We start from the raw sequence: 20,558 nt of genomic DNA, 5'->3' as shown, positions 1-20,558 counted from the left end.
ATTTCATATTTGTTGTTTGCCAAAACAGAAATATGCATTATGTCTATACTTATTTACTCTTGATGAGTTTGCGTTCATAAAATATGAATATTAGATGTTTTTAGAACTGCTTGATATCAAATATTCTTTATTTTCAAAAAAACTCACTTAACATAATTTGCTGATGCAATGATTTCATCAAAAGATATCACTAAAATAGCTAGAAGAAAACGAATATATATTCATAATTGGAATTATTCTTTTATGAAGCATACTTTATATAATTAAAAAATGAAAAATGAAAAAAAAAAAAAAACATCAGCTGTGGCGACTACCTAGTGTGATAATTAGGGAATATTAGTTACAATTCAAATTTAAACAAGATAGCAATTTGTGTCAACAGCACAATTTTGTTTTCACATTAAATAATGGTAAAGAATGAAGCAATAAATTTTCTTTTAGGATATGTAAGCTGTTATTAACAAAATTAATAATAATATCTGTGAGAATATGAGGAAGATTACTGTTGGCAGAATATTAACATAAAGTTAATATTTCTAAGCAAGAAAAAGTGTAATCTATTTTATAATGTGTGTGAGTGTGTGTGTCTATCTATCTATGTATATATGTATGTATATCTGTATGTATCTATATCTATCTTTCTCTCTCTCTTGTGTGTGTGTATATGTATATATATATATATATATATATATATATATATATATATATATATATATATATATATATATATATATATATATACACAGACACATATGTATTATCTATCTATCTATCTGACTGTCTATCTATCTATCTATCTATCTATCTATCTATCTATCTATCTATCTAAATATATATATATATATATATGTGTATATACATGTGTGTATATATATATAATGATTTGGATACAGGTTCCTAGTAGGACAATCCCTGATTCACAACATTTCTGACAACGATTATAATAAGGGAGTGCCGCTGTTAATTTCTCTTCTTCTTTACCTGTTTGCGGCTTTTATTATCTTCTGCTAACATGCATTAGCAAAAGAATGTACACATAGACAAACACACACACACACACACACACACACACACTTACACACACACTTCATATCTAATATATATATGTATATATAATATTATATACATATTACATAAATGTAATATATATATATAAATATATATACATGTAACATCATCATCATCATCATTGTTTAACGTCCGCTTTCCATGCTAGCATGGGTTGGACGATTTGACTGAGGACTGGCAAGCCAGATGGCTGCACCAGGCTCCAATCTGATCTGGCAGAGTTCCTACAGCTGGATGCCCTTCCTAACGCCAACCACATCCTACACAAGTCACTATCAATTCAATAATACAACCTCCCCCCCCACAAAAAAAAACAATCTACAAATGCAAGACATACTCTATATAGCAAATGTCCAATAAAATAAACAACTACCAGCAGGCCTCATACTCAACGCATTACACACAACACACAATACAATCATTAATACAACAAAAGACCGCACCATTCCCCAGAAAAACAACAAACTGATGCAATACAATACCAGAAAGAGTTTGGTTGCTTCCAAAAAAAAAAAAAAAAACTCAATACTGCACACATGCTAGCAACAACGAGGTCTAGCAGGTGATGCAGTAAAAATTTGCCTGAAACTACAAAATGTTGAATAATAATAATAATAATAAATAGTAATAATAATCCTTTCTACTGTAAGTAGAAGGCCTGAAATTTGGTGGGGTTGTGGGGAGCTATTTGATTATTTCAACCCCAGTACTTGACTGGTACTTATTTTATCAATCCCCAAAAAATGAAAGGGCAAAGTTCAGCAGTTTTTTTTTTTAAACTTAAAATATAAAGGGGCAAACTAAAGACCATATGACATTATTTTCCCATGTTCAACTAATTCTGTTAATCCTCCACCACCCTGATTTTACTACTACTACTTCTACTACTACTACTACTACTAACAACAACGACAACAATAACTGCTGATAATTTAGGGAAAAAACTAGGAATTTTGAGGGATGGGGTTTTGTCGATACCATCGATTCCATTGCTTGGTTAGTATTTTATTTTATCAACTCTGTAGGGAAGGAAAGCAAAGTTGACCTTGGCAAGATTTGAACTCAGAATGTTAAGAGCCAGAAAGAATACTGCAAAAATATTTCATCTAATGTTCTAATGATTTTGCCTGTTCACCAGTGTAAATAACGGCAATGACATTAACAACTGTAATAATAATAGTAATAATAATAATAATAATAATAATAATAATAATAATAATAATAATGATGAATAATGGATTCTACTCCTCCTCTTAAATTTCCAGGTTTGTGCCAACATTAATTTGGCACAAAATTACAAATTTAAAGGGAGGAGCAAAAACAATTGATTCAACATAACTATTTGACTGCTAAATTGTTTCATCAACCTCCTGAGGAATGAGAAACAAAGACAAACCCAATGGGATTTGAACTCAGAATGCAAACATTTGTAACTAAATACCACCGCGAAGCATTTTCTTGCCTTCATTATAATAACAACAACAACAAATAATAATGATAATAATGATGATGATGATGATGATGATGATAATAATCATAATAATTTTTGCGACAAGCTGAAAAATTCATGCATTCTTTATGTGACTGTATTTGCCTAGAAGACAATGCCATTTGCATTCCCATTTTTTCATTGGTTTCTAAAAACAAATGGGTAAAAAGCATAAATGCATTTATGAGTGCATAAAATATTTTATGCAATGTTCTATTGTTATAGCTTTTGAACAGGAAATCCAGCGAATGAAGGTCTATGCTAAACAGCTAGCAACAAATAACATATAAATATCATTTTTCTCTCTTTTTATTTAGTTATTTTCTTTGTTTGTTATTTACATAATACGACTGATCATATTATATTATAAGCCTGCGACAAAAGAAACTCTCTCCGTTCTCATTCAAGAAAAAGAAGAATGAGTAATTATAGCTAAATTTAGCATCTTTTAATCTATACTTCGTGTTCTTTGGCAACTGTTAGAGATGGAGGGGGGGGGGGGGGGGCTATTGAAAAGTAATTACATCTGACTTTTTTTTTTTAATATTTATAGTCAGGCTTTCTACAGGTTTTTTAGGTTATCAGTAAGCATCCTTGATATAAGATGTTAGCACTATGTTAGATCAACTAGAAGAAAAATAACAGAGCAATGGCAGATCAGTTTTTATTAGTTAAAAATATTATTAAAAAACAAGCTATGAACTGAACCAATTTGTAGTGATAAAGTTACCAGAAATGGCAGTCAAATTCCCCTCATATAATGGATTACTCTCCTATAAAAATTTAGAAATTTCAGATGATGTGGTCCTTAGTATAAAATACATGATGTTTACACTTGTAATATCTTGACAGTAAGTCTAATTAATCAGGATTGAATCAAGACTGAAGATCAATGACAACAACATCAATATAATGCTTATTTTTGCCAACAGTCGTATTACAACAAAAACAAAAAGAAAGCACCAGAAATGTTAGTAACATATAGACAGATACAGATTCAGGTGCTTTTGTCTGTCATGTGCTGTTTCAGGTATTGCTATATGTATAGGCAAGTTTTGAAGCCAGCAAGTCAAAAGCAACACCTAGCTGTGATATGTATAAAGCATCTTTATAATAATCTTCCAGAAGATATATTGATATATTAGGCAAATTTGTGATAAAAGAATCTAAAAAAAAAAAAAAGAAACATAAACAAAGTCAGTGAATTACTCTGTGAGAAACAGGAAGAGTTATCAATATTTCAAGCAAGAAGCTCTTTGTGAAGATAGAGAAATGGGGAAAATAAAAACGTTAGAGAAAAGAATGTTATATGCGTTATTGAGTAAGTATGGATTGCTTTCACTGCTGCAGACCAACACCTAAACTTATTGGATTGTAAATTGTCCAGCATAGGAGATTGATTTACCATAGCTGTCTCAAAACTAATGTCTACTTCCAGAAAAATATTGGTGCCTATTTCTCACTATTATGTAAACAGAGACAGCATGCAGAGAAGTACAATAAAATGCCTGCAACTTGTTTAAATTTACAATTCCTTAGCAGACAGGTCTACTATTTGATCTAGTCACTTCACTACAAGTATGTATGTGTGTGTGTGTTATATGGATAGCTGGTTAAATCTTGTTTTATTTATGGGCAAACAGGTAAGTATAAAATTTGTGAATGACAAGGAGGAAAATTCAACAAGCAAAAGTTAAGATTTGATCTCACAACTTAGATGGACAAAATTAAATACTGCTCCATCCTTTTTATCTCAACCATCTACAGCAAAATAATGAATCAATATGAAGCAAGAATCAATTCACATAAAAGCTTCTATTATAATAAAATGGGATCCTTTAAATATAAATTAGCTGAGGTAGATTTAATTTGTCCTTTTCTGTAACACTTTTTATGCAGAAATCAGAAATATCTGCTCTAAATTTAATTACCCTTAAATGTGGAAAACAATTTCATATACCTGTCTTTTATTAATGTGTGACATTATGAAACTACTTTTTTGTTGAGATATGTCAAGTTTCTTGAGGCATCATGATTTGCAGAAATTAGCAGTTTTGTATTCTGGAATAAACATGAAATTTAGTTTTGCAGATATGGCTGTGTGGTAAGAAGCTTGCTTCCCAGCCACATGAATCTGGATTCAATCTCACTGTGTGGCACCTTGGGGAAGTGTCTTCTATTATAATTTCGAGCCAACCAAAGCTTTGAGAATAGATTTGGCTGATGGAAACTGAAAGAAGCCCTTTGTATATATACATACACACACACACACACACACACACACACACACACACACACACACACATACATACATATATATATATATATATATATACATATATATACACATATACATATATATACATATATATATATATATATATACACATACATATATATACATATATATGCACATACATATATATACATATATACATATATATATATATACATGTATATGTGTGTGTGTGAGTGTGTGTCTGTCTGTTTGTCTGACTGTGTTTGTTCCACCACCACCACTGCTTGACAACCGGTGTAAGTGTGATTACATGCCTGTAACTTAGCAGTCCAGCAAGGGAGACCCCAACAAAATAAATTCCAGGCTTGACGAAAAAATAAGTACTGGGGTCAATCAATTTGACTACAACTTCTTGAAGATAGTACCCCAGCATGGCCACAAGCTAATGACTGAAACTAGCAAACGATATAAAAGATGAAAGATAGAATTTAAAGAGGTTAATACTACCACCTGAAGGATAAGAGCTTATAGCAGTATCCATCGTGTAGCAAACATCATGACCATGTTTACAGTCAAAGATTAATTGGATATCTTAGTGTTCTGTTTTTTACTACAACTAATGACCACTTGTTACTTGCCCTCTCTTTCCTCTCACTAATCTTGGAGGCCCTGTAAAAAAGGTCACGATATTTCTTCTTTCTCCTCTGACTAATTTATATCAAAATCAAAAACATGATATAATTTTTTACTCATTATTTCTAATAAAAGCCAAAAGGGAAATGGTAAGACAAAGATGAGCGGATCGATTATGAGCTTCTATTTTAAGCCATGGAAACAAACAAATTAGGCTACTTATTTTTGAAAACTAGGCTACCCATTTCTGAAAATATATGGCAAATAATCTCCTGAGACTAATTAAAGGGCCAGTAATGCCTATGTATGTCTTTTATACAGCACCTGCCAAAACAATACAATTCTTAGTGGAATCTCTTATCACATTTGGTATGTAGCCAAATATTGATAAAAACTAGCCATTTTGCTGATTGGGTTTGCACAAATTTTAGATAAAAATGTGTTACTTTTAGAGAAATATAGAATAAGATTATAAAAAAATAATAATAATGCTAAATAGATATATGAAAATAAAGTGAAACAGATCATAGATTAACTTCATTGGTTATTCAAACAGTTTCTCAGTAAACCAGATTTTGCAGTAAAATAAACATTATACACACATACACATACATAACACACACTGATGCATACACATCTATACATACATTGCATGCGCTCATACATACATATACATATGTTGCACACACTGGCACATGTATATTATACATACATTCACATACTCATATATATATATATATTGACAAATATATTTGTTTAAATCTGCAACATCCTTGCTATGGTCATAGTTGTGATGATGTTGTACATTTTGTTATATTTAATTACATTAAGAGATATATATTAGGTCATTAGGCTTTGTTATAAAGTTTAAATTACTTTAAAACAATAAGAATACATAATAGGAATTATAGAAATGCTTTTTTTGTTGTTGTTTAGCCTCCAAGTCAGATCTAAACAGCAGATCTTATTGTTAAAGTCATGATCATCCCCTATTTCTTTACTTTTGTTTTTCATTTTATATTATTTCTAGATATTGTGTATGGAAGAGTAGTTTATTCAACCTATCTGGCCTGTTTCAAGATATTGGTTTCAAATTTTGGCAGAAGGCCTGCAATTTCAGGAAAGGGGATATGTCTATTAATAGTACCTATCTCATTGACCCCGAAATGACGAAAGGCAAAGTTGACCTTGACAGAATTTGAATTCAGAACATAAAGATGGATGAAATGTCATTAAGCATTTTGCCTGGCATGCTAATGATACTGCCAGCTCACCACCTTACCATCTGTTTTAAGTTAATACAATTGGTTTTGAGAGATATTTGGCTGCTATTTCTATCATGTCAACTACATAAAGGCTTCCCTATTGACTCAGTTTGCAATGTAATTGTGGCAGTATCAAGTATTGTTTCTGCCTCATATTTTGCATAGAAAATATTACTGATTCTTACTTTACTGACTGAATCAGTATGAATGAATGAGACTTCCTTGATATTTGCTGGTTTTGAACTTAGAAACACCAAAATCTTTATCAAAGAGAGAAGCAGAAATACTGATAGTATTGGCCACCATCATATTCTAAATATGGAGTAGCACCAACAGAGCACTCTACCACGAGGTCTAGCCCTTGTTGCAATGTTGTAACTTTGTGTGCTTTAATAAAATAGAGCTATGGCAGCAGAGTGCAGGCTCCTTGGAGGGCCTCCCATGGATAAGTCAAAGGACAGAGGCCAAACTAATACTGACCCCTTTTCCCAGAGGTAAAACTGGGTTTGCAAAGGGCCAACATCCCTAACAAGTAAAGGCGAAGTTACAGAAGCATTTATGACAACTAAAACCACCAAGAGTTAGGAGAGGAAGATCTAAAGACTATCAAGAGTTAAGAAGAGTGGAGAGAAATCAATGATGGCTGAGACTCCATGATTACTGAAAGGCTAAAGTAGATGTGTGTAATAGCAAGTGAAATCATCATCATCATCATCATTGTTATCATCATCGTCGTCATCAAACAACTGTTTTCCATGCTAGCATGGGTTGGGCAGTTTGACTGAGACCTGGTAAGCTGGGAAGCTGCATCAGGTTTCAATCTGATTTTTGTCATGTTTTCTACAGCTGGATGCCCTTCCTAACACCAACCACTCCATGAGTGGTTGCTTCTTACATGTAACAGCATGGGTACCAGTTGCAAGACACTGGCATTGGCCATGACTACAGTCTCACTTGGACTTGACAGATAACACTGTATATTCTTAACTTGATAATTTGAGAGGTTGAGCTGTCCTGTTGAATTGATAGAATTTGTGTATAGATTGAAGAAGGTGCAGTTCTTTATGAAGAGACAATGTGATAGTATTTCTCAGTTTATTGCTAACTTGGCTGAAGCATACAATATTTCATATTTGTATTTGTTTCACAAGATTCTTCATGCGAAATCGTGTGTTGAAAGATATATTGCTGTACTTAGGGAGGATTAATCTGATAATAAAAACAGAAAGTTACAGAACTATTGATGATAACTCAAAACCAAGAAGACCTGGGAGAGAAAATGACAGTTCAGAGTCGAGAACAGAAAAGGAAAGTTGTTGATGACCTATGCTCCATAGAGAGTGAAGAGCTTAGCTTAGTAAGTAACCACGAGGGCAGCGATTACACCTACACAAGTCAACTCCATGGTTAAGTATTAATTTCCAGCTATCGATTTCAGTAAATCTACACCCACAGATAACCACAAAACAGCCGCAAATGCCATAACATGTTATTTTGCACCTTCATTTCTATAAAGGAATTCAACATCACAGAAGATCTTGTATTAAGTTTAATTCTAAACAGAATGATTTTCTTAAGAAAACTTAAGCTTCAAGCACTATACAAAGTGAGTATTGATAAAAAGTGTCTAGCTTTCTTATCTTTTATAAATCAAAGATCTACAGAATATATAAAGAATATAGATGCTGTTGAACAGAACAAAAACAATAATCTTAAGGTTAGTTTATAGATAAAGATTTAGTTCCTTGGCAACTGTTTACTGTTATGTGAAACAGGAAATATAGCTGGCATTTTCATGATTTTTTTTTTTTTTTTTCCTTTTTAGAAAAAGAATATTTGGTTCTTACAGTTTGGTGATTAATTAGTTATCTATAATGAAATCTCAGCGAAATCCTAATGGCTTCATAGCAAGTCAACAAAAAATATGGGCTCACTAATTCTGCTAGAAATACCAACCAAATCCTCACAAATCACTTCCTATCATCTTGAAAATATGACGTAAAAGACATACTCTAACTAGAATGGTACTGGTCCTAGATCTGCTTAGTAAAGGATGTTTTGCCACGAAGACACCACCATCAACCAGAACAACAGCAACACTGTGGAACTGGCAAAGCTACATGCAGCAGAGTTATATCTTGTCAAAGGAAAGGTGTGTGTTTTATCTATTCAGCACAGCTCAATGTAGAGGTGAGTATCTACGGTGTGTGTATCCTTGCAATTCAGACACAATGAATTCGATTGCTCTGCTTTCCCAGGTCTTCTAAACTACTAGCTCTATCTGTTATATTTTTATCACCATATTAATCATTGGAGTGTGGCCATGCTGGAGTACCACCTTCAAGGGTTTAGTTGAGAAAATTGGCACCAGTATTTATTCTTCAGTCTAGTACTTATTCTGTCTCTATCTTTTGCTGAACCACTAAGTTATGGAGATGGAAACAAACCAACACCGGTTCTCAAACAATGGAGGAATAGACACACCTACACATGCATACACTAACACATATATATAGACATAACAGGCTTCACGTAGTTTCTGTCTACTAAATTCACACACAAGACTCACAGGATATTGGTCAGTTCATCAGAGCTATAGTGGAAGACACTTGCCTGAAGTACCATACAGTAGGACTGAACCCAAAACCATATGATTGTAAAGCGAGCTTCATAAACACACAGCCATGCCTGTATCCTACTTGAAACTTTACATTAAAAACAGAGTTCTGAATTCAAACCCAACTGTAGTATATTCTAGGTCACCTGAAGATAATTATTCAAAATGTCATGTTCAATGTTAGCAAATAACAAAAAAAATAAAAAATAAAAAAATTAATGGTCCAAAAAAAAAATGATCTATACTAATGGAATTTTCATTTTTTTATGAGTGCATTTTCTTTTTTTGTGTGTGCGTGTTTCTATTCTCTGGCGGCCATATTTACAATTCTCAATGGTAGATAAATATAATAGATATTCTTATTGGATAGTGAATATACAGCAAATCAAGAAGAAATCTGAAAATTTAGAATTCTTGGCATATCCATAATCTAACTGATAAGAATTTGAATTATGGTATGTTATAGCTAAATGGTGTAATATGAAACTGTCAGGCAATTTATATTGGTTATTATTATTATTAAGACTATTGCAGTGTCACCAAAGAAATGTTTTTTAGATTTGAGTATGTCATCATGCGCCTGTAAATATATATCTGTTAATTCTGCTCACGTTGGCATTTAACTGCAGTTATATGCCTTGTAGGGTAAAAACTTAGTTCCTGGAATAATTTGTTCCTCTCAGAATATGTAACCAATGTTATATGATGTTATAAACAAAAAGTATATGCTTTTACAACCAAACAACTTAATATTGAATATTGTGCCATCAAAAAGTCTTTACAAATTTTTCAGCATGCTAGAAATAGAAGCTGAATCTCCCTCAAATTACATGCTGAACAGTAAAAAGTTTGCTTTCCAGTCGCATGGTTCTGAGTTCAGTCCTACAGCACAGCATCTTTGGCAAGTGTCTTTAACTATAGCCCCAGGCTGATCAAAGCCTTGTAAGCGGATTTGGTGGACAGAAACTGAAAGATGCACATCGTATACACACATGCACAAACAAATATGTATGTCTCTAGGTGTGTTCGTCAGCAACCACAGCTTGACAACCAGTGTTGGTTTGCTTATGTCCCTGTAACTTAGTGGTTTGCAAAAAAATAAAAAGAAACTGAAAGAAAAAGTACCACACTTAAAAAAGATTTTTTCAAAGTGGTGCCCCAGCATGGCCACGGTCCAATGACTGAAACAAGTAGAAACAAAGTAAAAAGGATATTATTTTCAGACATTTTATCGAGGACTACAATAAACAGTGTATACTCCATTTTTTTAAAGATAGTAGTATATGATTCGAGGGGGTTGTGACTGTTGTTTGTTGTACATTGAGGAACAATGCGGTGACCCTTTCACTGGCTTGTGTAATTAAACGTCTGTTTCATGCACATGTATGTTGTATGCACATGAGTGTATATGTCTTTGTGTAATAATGTGTTTATGCAGGGGTCTCTGTGAAGCTATGTTTGTATGTATGCACAGATTACTGTTGGCCAAGCAGATGTGTTAATGGAATATCAGCTCACAACAATCGAAGATGTTTTATTGGGTATTTGGACAACAGTTTTAATTTGCTATGCTTCAGTTCAACTACATATACCCAATGTAAGCATAAACGCTTCTGGAAACATCCACAGGTGGATTGGTAATATTTCACTTGTTTAACCCTTTTGATACCAATCAACCTGAGACCATTCTAGTTCTGTGATACAAATCCTGTTTTAAAGTGATCTAAGCTAAAATCTTCCCTCAAAATTTTATGTTAACCCTTTGAACGTAGAAAGCAGATATATGTTATGAAAATTTTATTATCATTAACTGCAGAAAGATGTTTTATTCAAAGATTTAAAAAAAATCTCTCTTCTTATGCAGAGAGAAGCTGAGATATTTGCAGCGTCATTTTTTGCAAAAGATAATTTTCTAGATTCTTTTAATGTTTTCACATATTTCATCTAAGGAGCAAGAATGAAATAATTTAATGGTGGATATGAAAACTGTACCTAGAGGATGTAAAGGAAAAATATTGCTGAAGCAGAAAACATCAATTTTATTGTTTGGTGATTAATATACAATGATATAGGAAAGGCTTGTCTATGACAAGCCAATCCCTGGACACAAAGAAGGCACCTGATTAATGACTTATGATGACTACATACATAACATGGCAGGAGAGTAAGAGGACAAAGTGGGAATGAGCTAGAAGGGATGGTGAGAGCAATAGATTGACCCTTGAGCATTCAGATTATTCTGAAACATGTAATGTCTTTTCATTCAAATTGTTTTTAATTAAAACATGGATAGTTTTGTAGCTTCAAAATTTTGATGAGGTGATAGTAAGCTTTAGAACTACATTACAGGAAAAGTGTGATCTGACTGGTTAGACCACGCAAAGGGTTAATTTGTTCCAGACACCAGATTAATGATGACAATGTTATTTTATTCAATTTTTCATTATTTAAAAAATTGATTGAATCACAGTTAGTGCATTTGAGTGGCTACACTCTCTGAGTGGTTGGCGTTAGGAAGGGCATCCAGCTGTAGAAACTCTGCCAAATTAGATTGGAGCCTGGTGTTGCCATCCGGTTTCACCAGTCCAACCCATGCTAGCATGGAAAGCGGACGTTAAACGATGATGATGATGATGATGATGATGGTAACAAAAACGTTAACACTATGAAACTGGATTTAAGCACAGAATATACTTGAGAAGTCTAGAACACAAACATTATCATGTTACATTAATATTGTTATATTAATATTCAAACAGGCATACTATCAAAGAAATTCCATTATTTTTTTTTAATATTTCACACATCTGCTGTTACTTTAAATGTGCCTTTCTTGTATTAAGTAATTGGGTATGATTTGAAAGATTTTAACTGCTATTTCTAGCAAGTTGTGCTACACTAAAGAGATAGACTTGTAGTTTCTGTAAGTGAATACAGTATCAACATCAACCTCTGGATCTGAGCATTACAGGTTCATTTATCAGCAGAGTCACATTTACAAAGTTTGGAAAGTATTTCCTTATTTGTGTGCATGTCTTTGTGTAATATGCATGCATATTACATGTATGTAGTTGTAGTGTGTGAAGGTATAGTGTGTGAAGGTATGTTTGCATGTGCACATATGAGAACGTGTTGTGCATGTGCGTGAAGATGAGTTTACATATAAAATCCCAGCTGGATCAAGAACTAAATCTACTTTACAATAATTCAATCTGAAGGATTACATTGCAGAGATTGGCTTCAATTTCAGAATCAGGAAAATGCAAATCTGTTGACATAAGCATCTTTCATACATATATATATATATATATATATATATATATATATATATATATACCTTCATATGCACACTCACACATGCATGTACAAACACACTCTCAAACATACACACAGATACATATGCATGCATATACAAACACATGCTCTCTCTCTCTCACTCTCTCAAACACACGCACACACATTATGTACAAAGACACTTTCTATTTCAGACATTGTACTGTATGTCTCAATGTAACATTGACTAACATTACCCACAGTTACAAAAGTATACTCCCAACATTATCCATCTTACCTATCGTGTATATATGCATGTGTGTGTGTATGTGTACACATACATGTATGTGTATATAATAAAGGAGCAAAAGTGTGTTAGTATTTTCAAGCATATAAAAAAATAGTAATAAACTGGCACTTTGTTGGTTACAATGGAAAGGGGTTCCAGTTGATCTGATCAATGGAACAGTCTGCTTGTGAAATGAATGTGTAAGCTGCTGAGCACTCCACAGACATGTGTAATCTTCATGTAGTTGTCAGAGAGATTCAGCATGATAGAAAATGTGACAAGGCTGGCCTTTTGAACTACAGATTCAACCCATTTTTGCCAGCTAAGTTGACTGGACCAATGTGAAATAACGTGTCCTGCCAAGGACACAACATACGGCTGGGATTCAAACCCCTGACCTTATTATCATCAGCCAAATATCCTAACCACTAAGCCATAGACCTTTACCAAGCATATGAAAATAAACAAAGAACAAATTATGAAACACAGAGTAATGATGTACTTGGTGGCCCCAAAAGTAGGTTTACAGTTATCACATAGGCACTTTAGATTTCTTTTAAAACAATTTATTACTTTTAAATTTCTATCTTACAAACTGAAAAGGGAGCTTAACAAAATTAACTAAATTAGCATAGAATAATGGTTTCATATTTTCTTATAATTAAGATCTAAACTGTTAATATATGAATGTGAAAGAGATAGTTGAATAAATGTAAACCTACTTTTGGACCACCCTGTATAATTTAATGGAAAATGAAATTTCACTAACATTATGCTAAGTTTCATATATCAATTCAAATTTTGAAATTTAGTCAAATTAGAGATAGTTTAATAATAAAAATAAATGCGCCCTTTTAAAGCCTAGCCAGGCTCATGGGCCCGGTTTCCCAGTTTCAATGGTGTATGTGTTCCCCAGCTGAACAGGACGCCAGTCCATCACAGCGCTACTCATTTTTGCCAGCTGAGAGGACTGGAGCAACGTGAAATGATGTGTTTTACTCAAGAACACAATGTGTCACCCAGTCCTGGAATCGAAACCACAATCTTACAATGATGATGCTGACACCCTAAACACTAAGCCACGTACCTCTACCAGAGATAGTTTACCTTTCCTAAGTATGTGTGTATGTGCCCATATGTATGTGTAAAATAATTACATCATGCGAGAGTCCTGATAATCCTTTGGATTTGAATGTATTATTTCATTGACCTTTGTCTTAATCTGTGACTGTAATTCCACTCTATAAAGTACCAAAAGATTTTGCCACAGATTTATATCCAGACACAAAACATCTTTGATTTGTTTGGTTTAAATTCTCATCACCACTACCATCACCATCATTTAAAGCCCATGTTCCATACTGGTATAAATTCTATGGCTTGAGAAGGTCTGATGGATCCAAGGATTACTTTATGCTCCCCTGCATCCTTTGACTTGGTTTCTATGGCAAGATGACCTTCCTGATGCCAACCAGTTTGAAGTATTACTGAGTGATATCTTTTTGGCCATCAGCACTAGTGAGGCTGTTATGCAGTTTTTCAAAACCATGAACTTCTTAAGGAGGAAGGGTCAACTTTATAATAGACAATGAGGGGGAAAAAAATCAGTAAACATATAAGAGAAGGGAGCCAGAGCAGAACAGTTTTCTTGCTGTAGAGAAGATGCATAAAATCTGTATTTCACCTTTGATATTTTTATAATTTATGGTTAATAAAAGAAAAAAAAAACAATAAGATTTCACGAATTAAACACTCAGGTTTCTACATCATATTCAGGTAACGGATTAAAAAGTTTTATATACTCACTACTCTCCACCATGAAATAGTGAGAAATCTTCAAATTTTAATCTAATCCGTTGTTTTGGTTTCCCTTGTAGCTTATAGTAGCAAAATAAGTTGTCTGGATAAATGCCAGGGTATGTCGGTGATACTATGTATCCAGTAGGTTTGTTTTCACCTCGTATTGTATAGCCACAGTACGTATCTGGTGCAACAGCACCGATATCATAAACAGCTGAAAAATAAAAGAACAAAAAATTAGTCATTAAATTCAATAAAAAAAAATCATTTACAGACAAATTTCTGGAAAATGTAACACATTACTACATCAAGATGAATATTTGCTGTTAAAATTAACACAGAAAAAGAACAATATAGCTAAAGTAAAACCATTGACTAAATTGGTATTTTGTTTTAGCAGAAACATGATGCTGTAAAGTGATGGAGTTGTAACAGCCATTTGGCAGTTGTAAATATAATATACGTTATGCTGGTGAGGTCACAATACGATTGAAACATGTCCTATGACATCTCCTGTACTTGCTGAAAAAATGAAAATAGTATTAGTCATTAACTAATTTTTAGTATTAGTCATTGACTAATTTTTTGTTTATAATTTAAAATTTTTTGTTACTGCAGTTATTTTTTAATTAGTTCTTTAATGGCTCTTTTATTAACAATGTTAATTTTATTAACTTAACTCTAATAGTTGTTATGTTTAAGAATTATGATTAATGATTTTCTATCAACTCTTTAGAGTTTTCATAGAGAAGTAAATGCAATAAGACACACAAGGGATATTACTATTTCAAAAGAAATTAGTGATTGAAGAAGTGATATAGCCTAATCTATATTTTCATCTGATCAAAACATTACTACTGTCAGTAAATAAATAACTATATTTATAAATTAATGAATTTAAATGCCCTCTCAAGAGAAGCTACAGTGTTTATATTAAAACAGAAGAACTGAGGAAACTAGTGATGTTCTGTATTGGCAAAAAGTAATAACTGATCATCATCATTTAACGTCTGCTTTCCATGCTGGCATGGGTTGGACGGTTTGACAAGAACTGGCAAAGCCAAGGACCACAGCAGGTTCCATAGTCTGTTATGGCTTGGTTTCTACAGTTGGATGCCCTTCCTAATGCCAATCAATTTATAGAGTGTACTTGGTACTTTATATCATGAGGAAGATGATAAGATCTAACATTTTGGATGCTGGAGGGAGGAATTTCAACCATGTTTCGTGGTCTGCTACCACAACAGATCCTTTATAGGATCCAGTTAGCTCAAGACATCATCAGGAGGAACCACGTCCGGTTTCGGCACCTACTCCTCTACTGTTTTGACGTGGCGGGGCCCCTCCTTTCGGAGGTGTCTTCAGCTCTGGTGTTGGGTGCATGTCTTTTTTCACTGTTTGTGACTGTTCTAATTCAACTGTGGAATGTCCCTCGCTATGGTTATTTTCCAGGAGGTTCTGGCCACACGTCTTACGGTTCATCAACCCGCGTTGTTGAATTACTTTCTTCTGCAGAGAAAGCAGAAAGAAATGGAAGCTGGATAAAATAAAAAATGGCATGTAGAGAAGAGATTTCAAGTGATGTGTGGGAGGTTGAGGGGAAAGCCAGTGTATGAAGGGGTGTGAATAGTATGGGGTGTGGTATGAGTTGTGTAGAAGTTGAGCAATGAGGAAGACAGTGGAACGATGAGGGGAAACATGGCCACACTTGTCAATTGAAATGGTGATGGCCGGGTGGGTGAGATAGGAGATAAGGCAGAAGGCTGACCAAAGAGTCAAGGGACAAAGGGATGTATATGCATTAGTATGACTACACATACAGTGTGGCCAACACAGGTCAGTGTCCAAGATCATCCTGACGTGTGGAAGGGTGATCAAGAGGATGCCAGAGACGTTTGTGGATGGAATACATCAGAGAATGAACTTGAAACAAGAGCAAAGTTGAGTGTATGCCTGCCGCACAATACAACTCCTGGGCATAAGAAGGGCACCTGGCTGATAGCTGATCTTAACCACATACATAAACACAGCAAAGGAGGAAAAGGGCAGAATGAGAATAAGCTGGAAAGAGCAGTGAGAACAACAGATTAATAAAAGTTCATAGGAGAGAAATAAATTAAAACAATTTGAAAGGCTGTAAGGAACTGTGATGTGAGGAACCATGAGAATTAAGGCAGAGAATTGAGGCAGTTTATAAAGAGAAGGAGGGAAGAAGCAGAGGGTAGGAGGTAGAGTAACAAATCAATGAACAGGTGCACTATGTATGAGAACTGAAAGTGCATCTATATACATGCATAAACACACACACACACACACCCACACACACACACACATGCATACACACACACACACACACACACACTTACACAAAGAGAAAGAGAGAAAAGAAGAACGGAGACTAGAAAATAACGAGTAGTTGTTTAGGTTTTAAAAAACCAAGAACAAATCCACTTGAAGAATTAATATCAAGGATCCCAATCATACCCCCTTCTTTCCCCCTTCTTTTACTGCTTTCCACAATGTATAACTCCCACACTAAGCACATCACCCCCCCCCACTATTCACACCATTACACACTAACTTCTCTTTTTTATTTTTCCCACTCTCTCACCACTTCTACTTTATTGCATCACACTCTTCACATTGTTTTTTTTTGCTTTAATCTCATTTGCAATTTTGCAGCTTAGTGATAAAACCTTTATTCTCTCTCTCTGAAAAAAAGACAAGCACTTGAAACATTAGACTTCCCTTCTTCCTCACAATGTAAAACATATTTGACTGTTAGAATTAATATTTATAATTAACCAAATTAACATAAAGAAAATCATTAAAAAAACAAAAAACCAAGACCACCACAAATAGTTTGGAAAATCTATAAACACTGAATGGAATACTTGATGTGTGTATGTTATATGCAAACTAGTCTTAATTTTTACATTCTCTGGCAAAATTCAATTTCATTTGTACAAAGTACATAAAATAAACATTTTGAAACCCTAACAAAAAAATTAAAACATATAACAAAGAAGAGTTAAACATCTAGCTTCTAAAGATTGGTTCACAAAAAATATACACTTACACACACACACACACACATATATACATACATACATACACACACATATATATATATATATATATATATATATATATATATATATATATATATATATATATCCTTTATTTTCTATTTGTTTCAGTCTTTAGACTGTGGCCATGCTAGAGCACTGCCTTGAAAAATATTTAGTTGAATAAATCAACCCTAGAACTTTTTTCTTTTTAAAGCCTGTTACTTATTTTATCAATACCTTTTGCCAAACTGCCAAGTTACAGGGGCATAAACAAACCAACACTAGTTGCCAAACGGTGGTGGGGGACAAACACAAAGACACACAGGCACACACATACATACAACAGGCTTTTTTCAGTTTCTGTCAACCAAATTCATTCACTAGGCTTTGATTGGCCTGAGGCTATAGTAGACGGCACTTGCCCAAGGTGCCATGCAGTGAGACTGAACCTGGAGCCATCCCTGAATCAGATGCTGATCCATTACAGGATGGGTTCAAAGCCAGCTACTTTTTAGGGGACGGGAGAAGTCGATTACATCATCCCCAATTCTTACCTGGCACTTTATGTTATTGACCCTGAAGGAATGAAAGTGAAGTTGACTTGCTGGATTTTGAACAGAGAACATTAAGAGCCAAAAGGAATACAGCTAAGCACTTTATCCATTGTGCTAATGATTCTACCAGCTCAAGTTATATCTCTTATACTGCCAGCCAATCAGTGTGTTAACCAATAAATTTATGTTTGTATGTTATAAAAGAACTGTATGCATTCACCAGGCACAATGCCATTAGAAAAGAGAGACAGAAAAGAGGAAAAGAAGAAATGGTAGCAAAATAATAAGAAGTTCTGTAGCTTAAAAAGCCAAGAATAAATCCACTTGAAAGACTACTAAAGTGAATTAGGTATTTTTGCAAATTCAGATATTTGCATTAATTCATGGAAAAGAACACTTTTCTTTTTACACGATTGCATCTGAGTAGAAGAGGTATTGTCCAAAAAATCACTTGTAAACTGACAGGAAGTAGTTGAGTATATTAGTGAGTTAAACTGGTACAAGTATTATGAAATTTAATTTAGTTTGTGTACTATATAGGAAGGAAAGACATTTTGAAAGGTAGCAGTTTTTTGTACAAAGAAATGGATGAATGGAAACACTTGTATTAATAGGCAGTCCAGCTGTGACTATCCCTTCTTATTGTTCAAGTATGATGTATCGAAGACTAAATTATCCAATGTCCTCTACCTATTTGAAGATAACAGAGAGTGAGTTGGCTGCTATTTCTAGCAGCTGAGAGCTGCCTTGTTGAAGCTCTTTCATATATGAATGTATTTTTACTCGGTCTTTGCCTGGATTGAAAAATATATGACATACCTTCAATAGTATGTGCTACTCAAATGAATATGTGCGCATATTTTAGTTTCTATTTTAATTTATTGGTAAGAATCTCTCAAGTGAGCTGAGCTGCAGAAACTCGTTAAAAAAGAAACTCCTCTTAGGCAAGTGTTTCAGTCCTTAACTTTTCACACTCAAAGGGGCCGGGCCACAGCAAGGTCATGATTCCCGGGTGCCCTTCAACTGATACTCTTTAACCACTTGGATATCAGAGACTTCTGCATTTAAGAGAGTAAAAAGGCAGCATCCAAGAGTTTCATGTTTATTTTTATTAGAAAAACTTGACATAAACTTTCCGGATTTTTTAAAACATTTACACAAGGCAAAACTATAAAGAAAAAAATAACAAAAAAAAACACATGGTAATACTGACAAATTGTCAGAACTCTAACATAGACTAACATATTGTAATGCACTTATCGTTGTTTTGCGCTATGTCAAGTACAACCAGGATTAAAGACACTGCAGTTAAAGGAAATGCTGTCATTTTAGGGGTTAATCTAGAACTGCAGTATCTAATGTGTGTTTCCATATTAAGGCAGTGAAGTGTGATTTGAGGGACATCAACATCAACATCATTTAACGTCTGCTTTCCATGCTGGCATTGGTTGGATGGTTTGGCTAGAGTTGACAAGCTGGAGAGCTGCACCTAGTTCCATTCATGTCTTTCGGCTTGGTTTTCTATGACTGGATGCCCTGCCAAATGCCAACCATTTTACAGAGTGTATTGGGCACATTTTACATGGCACCAGCACAAGTGCTTTTTACGTGGCTCTGGCACAGGTGCATTTTATGTGGATCTGGTACAGGTGCATTTTATGTGGATCTGGTACAGGTGCATTTTATGTGATACTGATGCAGATACATTTTATGAGGCACCAAAACAGGTGCATCTTATATGGAAACAGCAAATTTACTTTTATGTGGAACCAGCATAGGTGCTTTTTATGTGGTACCAGCACCAACAGGGCCACCAAGTAGTGTGCAAGCAAAAACAGAAAAAACCCTTCAGTTAGGAGGGGAGCATTAACCAAAGTGGTTCAATATAACACTTCCGCTGTGGTGGGCAGATCCTCTAGAATACAGCAAAGTGCCAGATATCTTAGTCTTTTGTCAACTATTGGTTATATTTCTAGCATGTGGGCAGTCGTGTAAAGGGTCCTGTTTTGGTCTGCTACAAGTGTTCTATAATCAGTTGATTTCAGGGACTATTGGCTACTATTTCTAGTAAATGGGCAATTATATAATCCTTCTTGAGCCTGCTACTAGTGTTTTATGATCAATTAATATGAGGGACAATTGGCTGATATTTTTTAGCATGTAGTGATTATGCATGGGCTCCTTCTTTGGCCTGCTGCTCTGATAAAATTTTTGCTACCCAAAAGCTACCATTTAAGAAACAGCAATTGATTGTTAATCA

At 34.1% G+C, this 20,558-nt stretch overlaps 1 protein-coding gene across 22 annotated transcripts in view; it reads right to left on the bottom strand.

Moving 5' to 3' along the window:
* Positions 1-20,558, bottom strand: part of LOC106869227 (tolloid-like protein 2) — a 1,141,949-nt gene that overhangs the window by 481,273 nt on the left and 640,118 nt on the right. For all 22 annotated transcript variants that reach the window (XM_089358367.1, XM_089358378.1, XM_089358375.1 and 19 more), the window contains one exon: positions 14,680-14,887. In XM_089358367.1, the coding sequence (XP_089214493.1) occupies positions 14,680-14,887 (208 nt within the window). The remainder of the gene's footprint in view (positions 1-14,679; positions 14,888-20,558) is intronic.

This window comes from Octopus bimaculoides, chromosome 10 (assembly GCF_046866305.1).
Source record: "Octopus bimaculoides isolate indiv1 chromosome 10, ASM4686630v1, whole genome shotgun sequence".
Classification (NCBI taxonomy): domain Eukaryota; kingdom Metazoa; phylum Mollusca; class Cephalopoda; order Octopoda; family Octopodidae; genus Octopus; species Octopus bimaculoides.
This window is presented reverse-complemented; position numbering and strand designations above follow the sequence as displayed.